Source organism: Petaurus breviceps, unplaced genomic scaffold (assembly GCF_028583685.1).
Source record: "Petaurus breviceps papuanus isolate PSGF00001 unplaced genomic scaffold, PetGlider_PUasm1.0 551, whole genome shotgun sequence".
Lineage (NCBI taxonomy): Eukaryota > Metazoa > Chordata > Mammalia > Diprotodontia > Petauridae > Petaurus > Petaurus breviceps.
This window is the reverse complement of record NW_027186372.1, coordinates 21,713,035-21,729,764: the sequence shown is the minus strand read 5'-3', so window position 1 is coordinate 21,729,764 and position 16,730 is coordinate 21,713,035. Positions and strand designations below refer to the sequence as shown.

Here is a 16,730-nt window from a genome sequence, read left to right as displayed (position 1 = left end):
ACTCATATTCTTGGCCCTGAGATTAGAAGGATAGCAAATATTGAAAATAAGTGGAATTTCCAGAACATGGGGTATTGATGAGTCAAGCAAGGTAAAGGCTTATCAACTCACAAAGTAGATGACCACCAGGTATTCTCATAGACCTCTCTCTTTTCTTGAGTTATAAAGTCATCTTAATCTTGGATGCTAATTATCATCCCATCAGACTTGTTTCTTTTTGGGCTGACAGAGATGTAAAAAATAACCGTAAATGGAGGCAGGCAGAAGTAGAGGACAGGACAAGCAGATGAAGATAGGCACTTAGCACTGGCTATTTAGAATGTTTCTTTCCTTTATACACAGCACAATGCCCCTCCTCTTAATTAGAAATTATATGTATTTTGAACACCATTTGAAATATGAGGAATTTGAAGCTTAGAGACAGAAAAGATTATATGGTGTGTAAATGTTAGAACTAGGAATATAACTCAGGTTTTCTGACTGTGAAATCAGTGACCTGCCCTAACTCATATTTCCAATCCTTCAGGGTCTGCCAATCTAAAGGGGAGCTATATATAACAAGCACATAGAAAAATAAAACGCCAAAAAATTTAGACATAAGATAATTATGTCGTGAAGGTGACACAATTTTGAATGAATTAAAGGATTAATTTTCTAGATATCAAAAAGAGGCAGAAAATATCCAGTTCTTGGGGTATTGGAGGCTCTACAGAGACTTTAATAGTATTTTAAAAATCAATGAAGAAAATATCAGTAATGATTGAACTACAAGCCTACCTCTCAAATTTACAAAATTTTTATGACAAAAATTTACATCATGATTGAAGGTATTTTTGATGGGGTATGAGAAAGGAAGAGTAAGCTTTTACAAACTGAATTGTATGGAAGGCTACATTTTATGGTCACACAATTACCTAAAAGATATAGAAAATGCAAAATCTCACTTTTGTATAACCATTAAAAAGCATTTGATTCAGTACAGCAAAATGCTGACAAAGGTTTTCTTACAACAGAGTATTTTCCATGAATATATTAAAACAATACAGGATCCTTTGAAAGATGAATTTTGTTCAATGACTCCCTGATCACTAATATGAGACAAAGCATAAAACAGTTTTGTCCATGGTGTCTGCCACATCATGGAGGATTTCCAGTATGAAGACTAAATCAAATCCAAAAAGATACTCTACTTTTGGAGAGATACTTTGAAGAGTCCCCTAAATGAGTTCTATGATCACTCAAACAAGTTTGGGCTATCTACACAAGGAAAATAAAAGCAGATTAAGAATGGCTTTTGACTAGACTGATATGGAGTTAGATTAATGGCCTACACAGATGAAGAGGTGATCAAAGAACACATATATCTGAGACAGATCCTGCAGATAGATACTTAATGGGCCTCAGAAGTGTATGCAATGAGGAAAACAAGGTGGGTTGCTGTTGAGTTTATATTGACTCCACGTTTCTCTCTCAAACATTTCTCCTCCTCCTCCTCCTCTTCTTCTTCCTTCCTCCTCCCTCTCTTCCTCCTTCTTTTCTTTACCCTTCTCCCCCTCTTTGTCAGAACAATGCTTTTCCAATGATAGAAAGTGCATGTTACTCGAATAACAATGAAGAAAATATGTTGGGAAAAAAATAGACTTTAAAGAATTAGCAAGGAGCAGTTGTGTAGAAGTCATATAAAGGACATCATCTCTTGAGATGTATGACTAGCAAAAGAGGAAAGGGCAAGGTAAGGGCAGCTAGGTGGCAGAGTGGATGGAATGCTAGCCTTTAGGTCAGGAGAACCTGAGTTCAAATCCAGACTCAGACACTTACTAGCTGTGTGACCATGGACAAGTCACTTAATTCTGTTTGCCTCAGTTTCCTCATCTAAAAAATGAGCTAAAGAAGTAAATGGCAAACCACTTCAGTATATTTGCCAAGAAAACCCTTACAAAGATTCAGACATGACTGAACAACAACAAAGATTACTAGTTGTCAGCCTACATTCTTTACTTGTATCTATAAAATGTCAAGAGTTCTATAAGAAAGCAAAGAGAATGTTCAGTAGCCATCCAGCTGAAGATTTTAAGGAACACATGGGCCAGAGTTGCTAAGGATGAAAAGGTATGGTAGAATGTGGTATGGCTGGATGGCAAACTGTACGGGGGGAGGAAGTAGTCACATCAATGAGATAAAAGATTGATTTAAGTATCAAAGTAGAAAATGGTGTGTACAAAAATATAAAATACTTTGAAATCAGATGAAAGAAACCACTTTCTCCTCTGCTGATCAGGAAAGTGGTTTCTTCAGAGAGGAGGTGGGATTTGAATTGCTCCTTGAGGATGTATAGCAATAAGAGATAGAAGTATTTTTCAGGAAAAGTGAAAAGCATGAGCAAAAATTCGAGGAATCATTTCTGTAAAGACTGTCCTGAGTCCATAACTAGTTTTTAAACTCCTTGATGGCTGAGATTATGACTTAGCCCTAGTTACATAGTTCATATTGCCTAGCATAGGGCTGGATATAGAACAGGTATATCATATTTTCTGATTGGCTGTTGACCCAAGAAGTCACTCAGGGCAGCAAGGGGGAGGACATAGTCTATATCTACACCTTCTTATTTTCTCCTCCAATTGTTTTTTTCTCAACCTAGCCATTTTCCTTGGTCATACTGCCTGACTAGATTGCCTATGGACAATTTCATATTGTTCTGGCTCACTCCAGAGATACAAGGTGGGTTATTTTCCTGTTTCAAGGCTATATGAACATGATTTGTGTGTTGTAGGAAAGGCTGAAGTCCTTGTGAGGACTATCAAAATAAAATATATTGTGCAGAGAATAGTGATTCTGGGCTTAAGGCAAAAGACATTATTCCCATCCAGTCACGTTTATGACCCCTATCTGCGTTAAAAATTTGCTCTCTGGTTCACTAGATCCCCAGAGAGATCATGTATTTTGGGATTTAATCCACTCAATTTTGGAATACCTGTTCTGGTGTTGGCTATGCTGATGGATGATGGAAATGGAGCACAGATTTCCATAATCTACTATATCTAGTCAGACTCAGAACTGATCATGCTTCCCATGCCATACAATCATTTTATCCACACTGCTGTCAAAACCAAAATCAAATAAATTCCCCTTTCTCCTTTTTCTCAGTGTTCTTCCTGTTTCCAAACTGTTGCCTTTGCCTTCAGTCTATGGCACATACCAGCTGTGTGATTTTGGGTAAATCACAACCATTCAGAGCTCACATGAATTCTCAAACACTGTAAGTTGTACAATGGTGCTGACTTGTTTTGGTAGATGGAACTTCATCATCCACAAATTCCCTTTACCAATAAAATCATAGATCAAGTTCCTTTCTTCAAATTACATTTCCAACAAGACTTTGGCTCCTTGAGGTCAGAGATCTCACACAACTTATTACCTCTACCTCTCACTTGGAACTTATTCATATACTACATTATTGAATCACTTAAATGGTTATTTTATCCATTATCCATATATCCACATATATATTTATATAATGATTATAAAAATCACTTATGCTGTTACTTAATTTTTCATGTGTTTAGGTGCCTTCTTGGCAATTCCTCCTGAAACTTAAATGTAGTAGGTACTCAATACGTATTTGCTGAATTATTATTATTATTATTTTGATAATAATTGTAGCCTTTTTTTTGATTCCTTGTGACCTGGGTTTAGGATTTTTCATCCAACTAGCTCAGGTAATGTGGAAGACTGTAGCGATCATAAATAAAGCAAATTTGACTGATCCACAAAGGGATCAAACCCATAACTTTGGCCTTTATAGCACAATGTCCTATGTGATCAACAAAGTATAGACCAGTGGTATGTCAAATTGGGAGCCCATAAAGCAAGTATACAGAGTTCTGTAGCATCCAACAGGGAACCTAGGCCTTACAAGGGTATGAATCATGAGGGACTTCCCTAGAGAAAAAATGCAGTAGAGTAGGACACTAAGCATGTTTGAGGGATTCAAAATGAACTAAGTGTGGCTATTGCAGTGAAAGAAAGTTGCAGGTATCTGCTGGGAGGGGAACTGCAAGCTTATTCAGCAAAAGACCCGATTTTAGGGTCCATTTATGTTATATCTCCCAAGAAACCCCTTGTTCCAATTAAATAAACATCTGGAGCTACTGCAGGCTTCCTCTCGGTCAGTGGTTATAAAATGAGATCTAATTTCTTTGGGAAACTAATGATCATCCTAGCCACTTTACTTGTCTTATAAAATAATTTAATATTAATAGAGTGATGGTTGATAAAAATTTAATGCAATTCCCATTGCTGCAAATGCATGCCACAGTAGCATTCTTTATCCAGCTTATTAGCTTTGCCAAATCTTTTTCTCAAGAACAAACTCTTTGAACCATGTACTACATAACTCACTTTTATTTTAGTATCTATTTCTAATTCAACACCAGAAGCCATGGCTTCCATGATTGAGTATTTATGGGATCCTATCCCTCATTTCTCATTAAAATTTCTTTTTCTCTTTTCCTTCCTTCTCTCCTTCCCTCCCTCCCTACCTCCCTCCCTCTTTCCTTCCTTCCACTTTCAGACATGACTTTGCCTGGTACTGAGGATAACATGGCAAATAATACTATATAAAGTGTGATGACTTCCCATGTGCCAACTCTGGCTCCTATATCTATGGCCACAGGATCAGGTAGACAAAGCCAATGTGAGAGAATCATTGTGGCTTCTAAATTGACCCCATTAGAGGACATATATACACATGTATACATATAAATACGATATGTATGTATATATTTATGTTTGCATATCTCCCAGGAGAATCTGGTTTAAGGAAAATAGTGAGTGAATTTGAGGCTATACCTTCTTAACTGAGCAAGAGGGAAAATGAAAATCTGACTCACTAACTACACATCACTAGAACTTCCAAAAGTACTAATGTAATGTTGGGGAAAAATAAATGAAGTAGGATTAAAGAAAGTTGGGCTCAACAGTCCTTGCTCTACCGCTGATTCATTATGTGGTTGTGGATCGATCACTCTGTGCTTTAGAGTAGTCATCTACAAAATGAAATAGTTTCTCACTTATTTACATCAGAGGATTTTATGAGGATATAGAAGTAATGTATATGAAAGCATATTGAAAAAATGATAAATCAATATAAAAAGTTATATAGCACTAACATAAATAACTAGATAATTATGGTCTTTAAACTATAAAGTATCTTGAAACATCAATATTAAAATTAAATCAATATAAAGAACATAAGTATTTATAAATATAATGTTAGGGAAAAGACATGCTATTTCATTGGTATATAGGAAATGCCCTGGATGAGAAACTTTCCTTAACCACGTAGGGCTGGCATCTTCTCAGTAATTTGGAGTCTTAAAAAGCATCCTAGAGCAGAGAGGTAGAACTGGCAGTGCAAAACTCCTGAGTGCAGCCCAATGAGATTAAATTGTAATTGGGGAATGTTTAAGAAAATAAATGAAAATCCAATAAAACAGAATTTTTTTTAAGTCAATGTTCTGCTCACAGGGATCCATTTCTATCTCAGTCTGACCCCACTGTGACCTAGAGCATGAAGAGAAAAAAACTATCTGCCAGAGATCACATAGTAAGTGGCGGGCTAAGCCTTGGATGCATTTTCTCCTGGTTTCAGGATCAATATTCTATCCACTAGGCTGTTTCTCCTGAAAGTTAGATAATGGGAGTAAAATAAAATGATAGAATATTAGGATGTTTAGAGCTGATAAGGATCTTCAAGTTAATCTAGTCTAACTCTCTAATTTTGCAGAATAGGTAAGTGAGTCCCAGAGTACTGACCTAGCAGAGAGTTCCACAAATTCTCACAGTGAGATACTGGCTGAGTGAGGACTAAAACATAGGTCATTTTTGCATTCTCATTCTAGAGCTCCTTCCTCAGTTCCACGGCTAGCCTATCTTTTCTAGTTTCTTTATGGCTTTATCCCTTGCATGAGGATCCATATTAGAGGAAGTCTTGAAGGATGCTTTACATAATCATTATTTGCTACACTTCCCCTGCTAGCCTGTAAACATTTTGAGAGTAGAGGCCTTTTCTTATTCATTTTTGTTTCTGTCACAGACCTCAATATACTTATCTAGCACAGCACTTTCTGTTAAGAGTATGCTCAGTAAATGATTTATTAAAATCTGGGTCTCCCTATCTTGCCCAGGCTCAAAGTATAGGAGTTACTTATGGGCCCAATCCCACTCTGCTTGGCATGGGAACTCTGACCTGTTCTGTTTCTAGTGTGACCCTCCTTAGGCATCCTGCGACCCTCTTACTTCTAGGATATGACTATATCCATACTGAACTCAGTGCATACGCATGTTTGGTTCAATTCCTGAGCTCCCGAGCTCAAGCAATCTGCCAGCCTCAGTTTTCCCAGTAGTAGGGATTACAGGCATGTGATAGCATGCTCATTTCAGTAAATGATCATCAATCTAAATTAGTGATTTTTTCTGGTCTAATGATATAAAGTTGAATATGAGGAGAGTTAGAAGAAAAAAGGATAAATGTGGGTGTGGCCCATGCAGACTTGTAGTTGAAATATAACATTTTTATATCTAATTTTTTAAAAGCAAATTTTCCAAGTTGCTACATGGCTACGTAATATACCTTTAATTATAACCCATTTCACTCTGATTTGTATCTAGGCAGACCTAGGCAATTTGAATACTCATAATTATGTATGCAACAAAAGTGAACACAAGTAATTCATATGTGTTCACTTACATACAACTGAAACGAAAGAGTTAGAAAATCTTCAGTGGTAAAAGAAGCATTTAAATGCAGAAGATATACACATTCTTATTTCAAAGGATGACACTGAACCTTGATTGTAGACAAACATACTTTCTATTAAGTTCTAGACCACATTCTGTCAAATTATGTAATAAGTCTAAAAACTCAAAATTAAATTAAAAGATTAAGGTACTAATAAATACAAATCATCAAGTATGTTAAGTACATTAACACTTGTAAGTCAACAAATCTACCAGTTAGTACCTAGAAAAACAAACTTTCTATATACAATATCCTCATGATCAGAGAAAGTTGCTGAACTTAAAAGTGGAATCAACAGTCAACTTAAAAGTAGAAAACTCATTTAAAGGGGTCTGACCCTTTATTTTGTATACTTTCAATCCATTTCAACTATTTTCAGCATGGATCTGAACATTTTCTCATATGCATTCTATTGTGGATGAATAAGATTTAAATGACTCAAAGAAGGATCCTTGAGGCTTCAGTATACCTCACTGATGTAAAATAGAAGCTGAAGTTTGAAAACACCAGCACTGGGAATTAGGTATCCTTGAGCTAATACAGATGGTCAACAGATACTTATTGAATGAATGAATGACCACAAAACACATAATACATCCTTTGAAATATCTTTCCAAATTTAAGTATCTACTGAATAATGCTGATAAAATGCATAATATGGCACCTATAAATTGGAAGTCCCATCTTTCAACTGTCATAAGAAACATTTTAAAATTACCCCCAACACAGAGCAGAACTCAGTACTAAATATAACATCAAAGGCAGTGAATACGGTATCATGAAGCCTGTGATCTTGTAACATATTAACATGGAACAAACTTAAAGAGACATGAAAAATTTAGAAGGACACAATAATGAAAGAGCATCAAGCATCAAGTCCTTATAGGAAAAGTGTCAGCAACAGCCAATTGTACAAAACAGATGGTAGGGGAAGTCTTATCAGAAAATATAATTATATAGGGAGAGGCAAATTTATAGATTATATGAAAAAATAAACTAAAATTGAGACTATATGAAGATTTCATGGCTATATTATAAACCCCAGCCAAAAAAACCCAGGCTTTTCTTGGGGCTATAGGAAATCCACTGAAGTCAAGAAATCTGACAGGTCAGAAACTCAATTGTTTCATTTCATCTGTTACTACAATGGATCTGAATCTACCATGGTAGCATTAATGTCAAAACTAAATGAAAATGAAGTGACAAGGACTTGATGCAAATTTAACATTTCCTGTACATAAATACATAACTTCAGGCTAGAAGACACATTACCATTAGAAACTGAGAACACCCATAAAAGAAAAGCTAACCCCCCACCCCTAACCTCTAACAAAAGAAAACATGAAAATGGAACCATGTCCATGAGACTTATCTTTGAAATACATTTTTTTTTAAGTAATGAGAAGGAATCTCAATATGATCCATTTGGTTAACTAAGCCTTGAGCTGTAATCAACAAGGCTATATTATGAACAACCCCTCATAACCCCTCTAGGGTCTCTTCATTATACTTGATCATTATAAAAATTTTAGCAGATAGTATATATCTGGATGCCAATGAGACATTTGCTAAAGCACCATACATTATCTTAAGGGAACAGCTAATGCAAATTAGCTCCAACAAAAATACAAATAAATGGATCAAAAACTGGCTATCTAACCGTATACAGAGAGTAATCGTAATTGGTAGTCCGTCTAGTTGGGGAGAGGTTTCCAGTAGGGTCCCAGAGAGATCGATATTGGGTCCCATTTTGTTTAATATCTTTATAAAAAATCTGGAAGACAAAGTAGAGAACGTGCTAATTAAGTTCACTGATACTGCTAGATTGGATCGGTGGTCAAAGTTAGCTTGGATATAAATAAATGCAAATGGTCTTTCAAAACTAGAATAAAAGACCACAAAGTACCAGAATGGGATATTTACTTAGTTTCTCCCTAATACAATATCTTTATCTCATTGTATAATCAGTACTTCTTAGTGCCTTTAAGTTACAAATAGGTCAAGTGTACTAGTAAAGACAAGACACAAACTCACAACATAAAGACAGGGCCCCAAGTGGCCATCGTTCTCAGTTGCATATCACATAATATGAGAGAGCAAAGTGAAAAGGAGCGTATGGAAGAGGCCTTGGTAAATCTTTAAGTGCAAAACTATACTCATTATGTAGTTTTATAGTATTAGAGAGTAGTTGTATAGAAAATATATTGGGACTTTTCAGAGAGGCAAGGGCCAGGACAGTAAAAGGGCAGCCATATATATAATGAATTGGACACAGAAAGAGGAGTGCATATGTAGTTAGGTATTAGTACAATAAAGAAATTGAGGAGGTATAAGAAAATCTGATCATCTGGAAGTAATTGAAAGGTAAAAAAGATAAGGGTAGAAGAAATACAGTTAGGAAAAAATAGTAGGAGCAAATGAGAATCATCACAAGAAGAAAATGTTAGACTAATTGGGAAGAATCAGCAGAGTTCTGTGTAGAAATGTTATTTGCAGAACATCCCATTCATTGAAGTAGGACACTCAAAAAAGATTTCATAAAGCTATTGAAGGGCCTGGGACTGATGAAAACTTAGATATTTTTCACATTGAATAGCAGCATAAATTCAACTGATTAAGTAAGTGATACTTGCTTGACTAAGCGTTATCAGTTTTTATAGTCAGAAAGGAATTTTCATGAGTAATCAACTGAATAAAAATGATGATGATTTATTTGTAATTATTTTCTTTTTTAGAGGTTCAATTTCTAATCCTTTCCCCTCTATTCAGAGCTGTGTGACTTTAAGTAAGTCATTTCATATTTAAGCATCAGTTTCCTTATCTGTAAAATGAAGGGTTAAAATAAATGATCTCTAAGGTCTCTTTCAGTTCTAATATTCTGTCTTAGATTCATTCCAGTTCTAATATTATATGGTTTGAACTCAAATAACATGGAAGATTATTTCTTCCCTCCTCATCCAAAGTCATGTCATAATCTGGATGTAACAAAGCAGTAAAAACACTTAGATCAGGGGTTTTTTAACCGTGTGTGTGTGCACGTGTGTGTGTGAAAGAAAGAAAGAAAGAGAGAGAGAGAGAGAGAGAGAGAGAGAGAGAGAGAGAGAGAGAGAGAGAGAGAGAGAGAGAGAGAGAGAGAGAGACAGAGAGAGAGAGAGAGAGAGAGAGACAGAGAGAGAGAGAGAGACAGAGAGAGACAGAGAGACAGAGAGAGAGACAGAGAGAAAGACAGAGAGACAGAGAGAGAAAGAGAGAGAGAGAGAGGCTTCTCTGGCAGTCTGGTGAGGACTACTTAGGGAATCCTTCTCAAAATGTTTTTAATCATTGAAAGAAATGCTAAATTTCCATTAGTTGTTAATGAAAAAAAGACATAAGTGTCTTCCCATCCAATTTCATGGACTCTATGAAAGTTAACCATGAACCTCCTGGGGGCCCATGGCCCCCTAAGTAGCCCTTACTTAGATGATTATTAGAAACTAAGAAACTTGGAAAATTACTGCTTATATTTTGTCTACTCCCAAGAAGGTATTTTCTTAAGAAGAAATGGAGTGACATTGTTCATGAGAGTGATAAAATTAACAGTAACAACAAAATCCTACATGGAGAATGATGTGAACTGCCTCTAACCTCCTTCCAGAATGAGATAAAAAACAGCAATCAGAGGTGCTTGTAATCTCTGTACTTTTTGGCCATCACCTTTTGGCTAATCATGATGGACCTGGGTGTTCTGACCTCAGATATAATTTGTGAACTTTGAAATAATTTTTGTATAGATTTCATAGCAAACACATATTGAGATGTGTTTCATTTACTTTTTTAGACTAACAACTAGGGTGAAAGCTACCAATCAAATCATCTATGCAATACAGATAAACACTGATTTTGTTTGCTGTGGTATGTGAAAGATAGAAAACACTGCTCCAAGAGATTGTAGAGCACAGTTTAAATGAGGCTAGAATATGCACTAATATGCTTTGTATCATGAACCATTTAGAACCAGATGTAGGATCAGTATTAAAAGCATAGCTTTGTTGAAATTCTGATCAAGGGAAATAGGCTCTCCCTTCCTCTGGAAAGTGTTAAGAATAGGACAGATATCTATTTGAGAACCAGCCTTGAGGGACTGATGCAGATTAATTCCTTTAGATGGTGTGCATGCCCTCCAAGGATATTTCTGTACTCCAATGCTTGACTGATAATTCTGGGATTTTTTTTGATTCCTCTCTTAGTTCAATCAGTTATAAATTTATCAATTCTTTTAATACTAAAATCAACAAATTAAATGCAAATAGTCATGAAAAATATAATGGACAAGAGTGACCAAGGATCATGTTATTTTAGTTGATAACTCATTCTAAAATTCTACCTTATGATATGCTTTTTTCCCCTCTTTCAACTAATACCATGTCTATAATAGGGAAATTAGAGAGGGAATTTGCAATAAGGTTATGGACTCATTTACCTTGTTGACATCCATGCGCAGCTTCTCATTGTTGGCATTGGCAGCTTTTTCGGCTGCTTTCTTTTGGCGCTGAGGTCCCCTACCAAAGAAGATGTAGTTGACCAGTGCATACTCCAGCAGTGCCATGAACACAAAGACAAAACACCCCATAAGATACATGTCAATGGCTTTCACATAAGGAATTTTGGGGAGAGTTTCTCGAAGATGAGTATTGATGGTTGTCATTGTGAGTACAGTGGTAATTCCTGAAAGAACAAGAAAGTTCCATTAAATATGCTCATTTGAATCACTTGCTATTATTATTATTCTTTCTAGAATGTCAGATCCATGAAGAGAGGGACTGTGTACGATTCTTCTTTATATCCCCTATGGCATAACCCTGGACACAGAATGGGCATTTGGGCATTAAGTATCAGTTAAACTGAATCATCATATATGGAAATATTTTATCATAAAACATGCTAATACATTATTGGTTTCTCCATCTTTATGTCTGTCTCTGATAATCACTCCAAGAACATTCTGTTTGTAAGCCTGATTACTCTCAAGGAGGTTTGAACAAAAGTATCATTTCCTTTTTCTTTTATCTCAGGAGCTCTTTATATAGTAAATGATGCTCTTTAAGGAGCACAGTGGAACATTCCTACACCACCTTTTCCACTACCAAAATCCCCAGGATGCATAATTCATTTCTGGCTCTTTCCTCTTCTCCTCCCTCCCTCTGATGTAATAATTTGAACTTTCTCGAGAATAGAATAAGCTATGACAACTTTGCTTTAATAGTATGCCTATTTTTGTGTCTCCTGTAATCTAAACTCCAAACAAATAGTATAGAGACAGAATTTGATCTTCTGGCACTTTGTAAGTTATTAAATATGCACTATTATATCTCTAAGTTTCTTACCCATAAAATAGGTTGATTTGAAATCAATAACTTGAATTCTGATATATGTTAGACAGGTACCATGGAATAATCATGTGAATAATGTCATATGAAGTATTCTTCAATAATAACATCAAAATGATTGTACTAATTTCATTACCAACAACCATACGCTTAACTAATTCTGACATGAAAGAGTCTTAATTTGTGCTTAATTGATTTAATGCTGAATCAGATTGCCCAAGGCCTAACAGCCAAATCTTCTTAGCATGTCCTGATCTGGCCTCGTTTCACATCATAAGTTCAAGGCAAAGCAAATTCACCAAGCTACATGAAAATGGCCTACCTAAAGCCACTCGTGCTGCTGAGGCATCATAGTTAATCCAGAAGGAAACCCATGAGAGAATTGTAATCAGAATGGAGGGCATGTAGGTCTGCAAGATGAAGTATCCAATGTTTCTCTTAAGCTTGAAGCTGAGGGACAGCCTGGGGTAAGAGCCTGAAAGAGAAGGTTTAGGAATCATGACTATCATCTGATATCTTTGAAATGCCTGCTATCATTAAAATACAACTATCTGGTTGCATATCTCTTCTCCACATATGGTTATAGACCAACTTACTGCTCTTTGGCAAGAAATGCTCCTTCTGTGAATAGAGGATCTAAATTTAGAATTTTTGATGAAGAAAAAGTGGGTTAGGCATAGTGAACTTGAAATTATGGGATAGCTAATTTTGACTTCTGACTCTTCACTTGAGGAGTCTGACCTTGGGGATGTAATAGCTAACATTTATATATCACTTACTATGTGTTAAGTACTGTGCTAAACACATTAAAATTATTATTCCATTTGATACTCACAACAACCCTGGGAAGTAGATGCTATTATCATCTCCATTTTACAAAGAAGGAAACTGAGGCAAATAGATTAAATGACTTGCCCAAGGTCACAAAGGTACTAAATGTCAGAGGCTGGATTTGTCCTCAGGTCTTCCTGATTTCAGGTTCTGTGGTCTATCTGTAATACCACCTATCTGCAGGTACTCGATCTCTATGAACCTTAGTTTACTTAGCCAAAAACTAATCATAATAATTGTACCTGTCTCCTAGGGATGTTGGGAGGTAAAATGTCTTTAACACCTTGAAATCAGAATTTGTTCCCACCACTCTTTGGAAACAGCATTCTCCAAAGTCAGTAATGACCTAAGTCCAAAGGAACTTAATTTTTTGTTGCTGTTCCCTTCTGAAGCTCTTGGCATTACTGACTTCCCCCTTCTTCCTAGACAATCGTATTTTCTCAGTTTTCCTGAAAATGAGCTGGTTTTTTTTTTCAATTCTTCTCTGATTATTCTTTTTTTCCACTCCTTTGCTAGGTCCTCTTCCCACTCTGACCACTTGAACATGGATGTCTCCTCCAATATTCTATCCTGGACTGTCTTTTCTTTCTATATTGGCTCTCTCTTATTCATCTTATTCATTCCCATTCAGTTATTAGCCTATAATAGCACCCATCTCTCTATATTCATTTTTTCTTCCTATCCTACAACCTTTCCTCAGTGCTGTCCTTCTACATTATTGCCTACAGTCATTTGGAGGATATCTCCAGTTACAGGTCCTGCAACATGGCAAGTTTAGTATGCTTTCCCAAACTTGTTATTCTGCCTGATTTTTGAAGATGGGAAGGGAATGAGAAAGGAATAATTATTTATTAAGTGCCTCCTACATGCCAGTGTGCTAAGTGCTTTACCAATGTTATCTCATTTGATCCTCACCACAATCCTGGTAGGTAGGTGCAATTATTATCCCCATTTTATAATTGAAAAAGGTGAGGCAGAAGTTAAGTGACTTGTCCATCTCACAGCTAGTAAGGAGGATGGATCTGAACTCAGGTCTTCCTGATTTCATGGGCATTGATAGCATCACCTAAATGATTCATCCCTGTCATTCAGGCTCCAACCCTTCAAATGATCTTTGACATTTTTCTCTCCCCTTCCTCAGATGTTCAATAAATTGCAAAGTATTCTGATCCTACCACTGTAATATTTCTCAGTTTTTTTCTCCACCTTGCTCTGGCCTTCATTTCATCTTGCTATTAGTATTGGAACAGACTCTTACCTGGTCTTGCTGCCTCTAATCTTTTACCTGCTAGGTACATCCCCCTCACACCAGCTCAGGTAATTTCCTTAATTCACTACTCTAGTGATATCACTTCTCTATACAAAAACCTCTGCACATCCTCTAACTACTACAAAATAAAGTAGAGACTCGCTGGCATGGTAATGTAAGCTCTGCATCATTGTCCACCTCCACCTTTGTGGCTTGGATCTGTCTAATCAATCTAATCTGACCGAAGTTTCTTAGAAATCTCTGTCTCCAAATATTGTCTAATGTCTTCTAATCCCATCCTGTGTCTTCTTCATTCCAGGCAAGAGTAATGGTGGTGATAGGATTTGAGGCGTATTACCCAAACATGGCAGTGCATTAAAATGGCTCCAAAGACAAACTGATAAAAAATAGAAAAAAAAAACAACTTTATTTTGCTTTCTTAGGTCTAACAGAGAGAACTAAAGTAGAAAGAGAAAATAGAGGGATGAAGTCATCAATGAGGGCCACTCCTAAAGGTTCAGAATCCTGACGGGGAGTGGAGATTTATTTCCTTTATTCCTTTCTTCAATCTGGCTGCCATTTTGATTTTGTTCTCCAGTATCATGCTGAAGCTTCAAGTAACTTGCTGGTACAAAACGGAGTTGGAACATCACCAACAGAAAAGAAAAGGCAGCTAACAGGATTAGGTGCTTATAGAAGACCTCATTTCCATTAGACTTCCTTGGATTGGGATCAGGCCCATGTATAAAGATGTTCCTCTGGACTGATTGTATGTCACTGAATGAACAGGTTACCATTCAAAATCTTTTTCTGCACCCTTCTTGGACTTTGTAAAGAAAACATAAATTTTTTTATGTTTTTATTTTATAAAACATAAAATGAGATTAGTCACCAAAAATACTAATGTTGCTGATTTTCTTTTCTTCTTTGCACCAAGGGATGGTCTGACAAAGCTTCCTGGCAGTAAAGCAGAACAGGGGCTATTTAAAGAGGTACTGAGGTACTCTTAAAACACACACACACACACACACACACACACACACACACCTGAATAAACCAAACCAAACCAAACCAAACCCTACCATATTGGTCTTTTAACCAGCCAGCCTTTCTTGGTTTGATCTATTATCTGACATGGTGATTTGTCCTTAATAGATTTTAAAAGTTCCCACCAGCTCAGCATATCAAAAAATTATCACCAAGTAGAGGGATGATCCAAAACAGTGTTTGAATCACTTGACCTCCAATGCTTCAAATAGTTCTATAGCACCTCTCCCAAAGTCGAATCTAATCCCTATACTCAAAGCAGTGGTAGGTCAAAATATTGAGGCTGAGGTTCTATTTCTCCCACCTCCACTCTACCACCAACCTTGTCCCAGAAGAACCTCCTGAATTTTTTACTTTTGGCAGTTTTATTACTCTCTATTTGTTCTACTTTGATTGAAAAAAGAGATCAAACTCAAAATAGTGTGGAACTTTTGTAAAATAATTCATCAGAAGGGACTGTAATTTTAGTTTTAAATGATTTTTAAGTATTTCTTGTTATCTGTAGAGTTCATTCATCTTATTATACTCTTTCTCCTCTGATTCCACCAGAGAGTTATATCTATCCACCCCCCACTTAACCCTTGTGGAAGATACCTTTTTCCCTTTTCCCTCTTCCCTAGTACCAACCTGTGGAGAAAACAACCTTCTTGGTAATCAGTTTGTAATCAACAATAGAGAACTGTGGCAATTCTATCTTTGTCACTCCTGTTACTGCATTATCATCTCCACGCCAGTAAAATTCAATGTCATCAGTCGTATAGCCATCTGTTAAAAGAAAATAAGAAATATATTCTTAGTACATAATGTACTTCACTGAAACCTCATGACAAGAGGGGAAAAATCCAGTTAAGCTTCTAGGATAGGATATGTGTAGTCATATTTCTTGATACAAATCACAAAATCTGGGGCCCTTTCGCCATGGGGGTATTGTAACATCTGGTCATCAGCTTTCATGTGCCTACAAAAGTGTTTCTTAGTCCCAGTTTTTTAAATTAGAAAACAAAACACAGCTGGCTTTGTTTCAGTTTGAAGAATAAATGTTTATATGGCAGTACTTCTAGGAGGTGTCCCATGATCAAATGAAAGGTAAAAATACCTTTTGTTTGGCTGTATTTCTTATTTGTTTGTTTGGTACAGGGAATTTTCAGCGAGGAACTCTCCATATTAGCAGTGGTCTCAAACTTAGAACCTTGGAACAAAGGTTCTTCCCCTGAGGTCCATGATTTTCAAAAATACTGATAATCTTCTTTCAATAGAATTTTTTTATAAGCCTGGGAATTTTATTTTATGCATTGAAAAACATTATCCTTAGAAGAGTTTCATAGGCTTCATTGCTTGAAAGGTTAAATGGAATACTTGAGAGGTAGAAAGATGTAGTTGAGACCTGGTGGTGAAAGTCATTTCACATCCACTGTCTCTCTGCGTGCTTATCACAACC

At 36.3% G+C, this 16,730-nt stretch overlaps 1 protein-coding gene across 2 annotated transcripts in view; it reads right to left on the bottom strand.

Annotated features, from left to right (window-relative positions):
- GABRB2 (gamma-aminobutyric acid type A receptor subunit beta2) overlaps positions 1–16,730 on the bottom strand; it is a 255,749-nt gene that overhangs the window by 23,057 nt on the left and 215,962 nt on the right. The window contains exons 6-9 of one of the 2 annotated variants that reach the window (XM_069102429.1): positions 15,920–16,057; positions 12,488–12,640; positions 11,259–11,503; positions 8,460–8,573 (exon numbers count right to left, since the gene is read on the bottom strand). In XM_069102429.1, coding sequence (XP_068958530.1) covers positions 8,460–8,573; positions 11,259–11,503; positions 12,488–12,640; positions 15,920–16,057 — 650 coding nt within the window. The remainder of the gene's footprint in view (positions 1–8,459; positions 8,574–11,258; positions 11,504–12,487; positions 12,641–15,919; positions 16,058–16,730) is intronic. The other variant, XM_069102430.1, reaches the window with a different exon arrangement.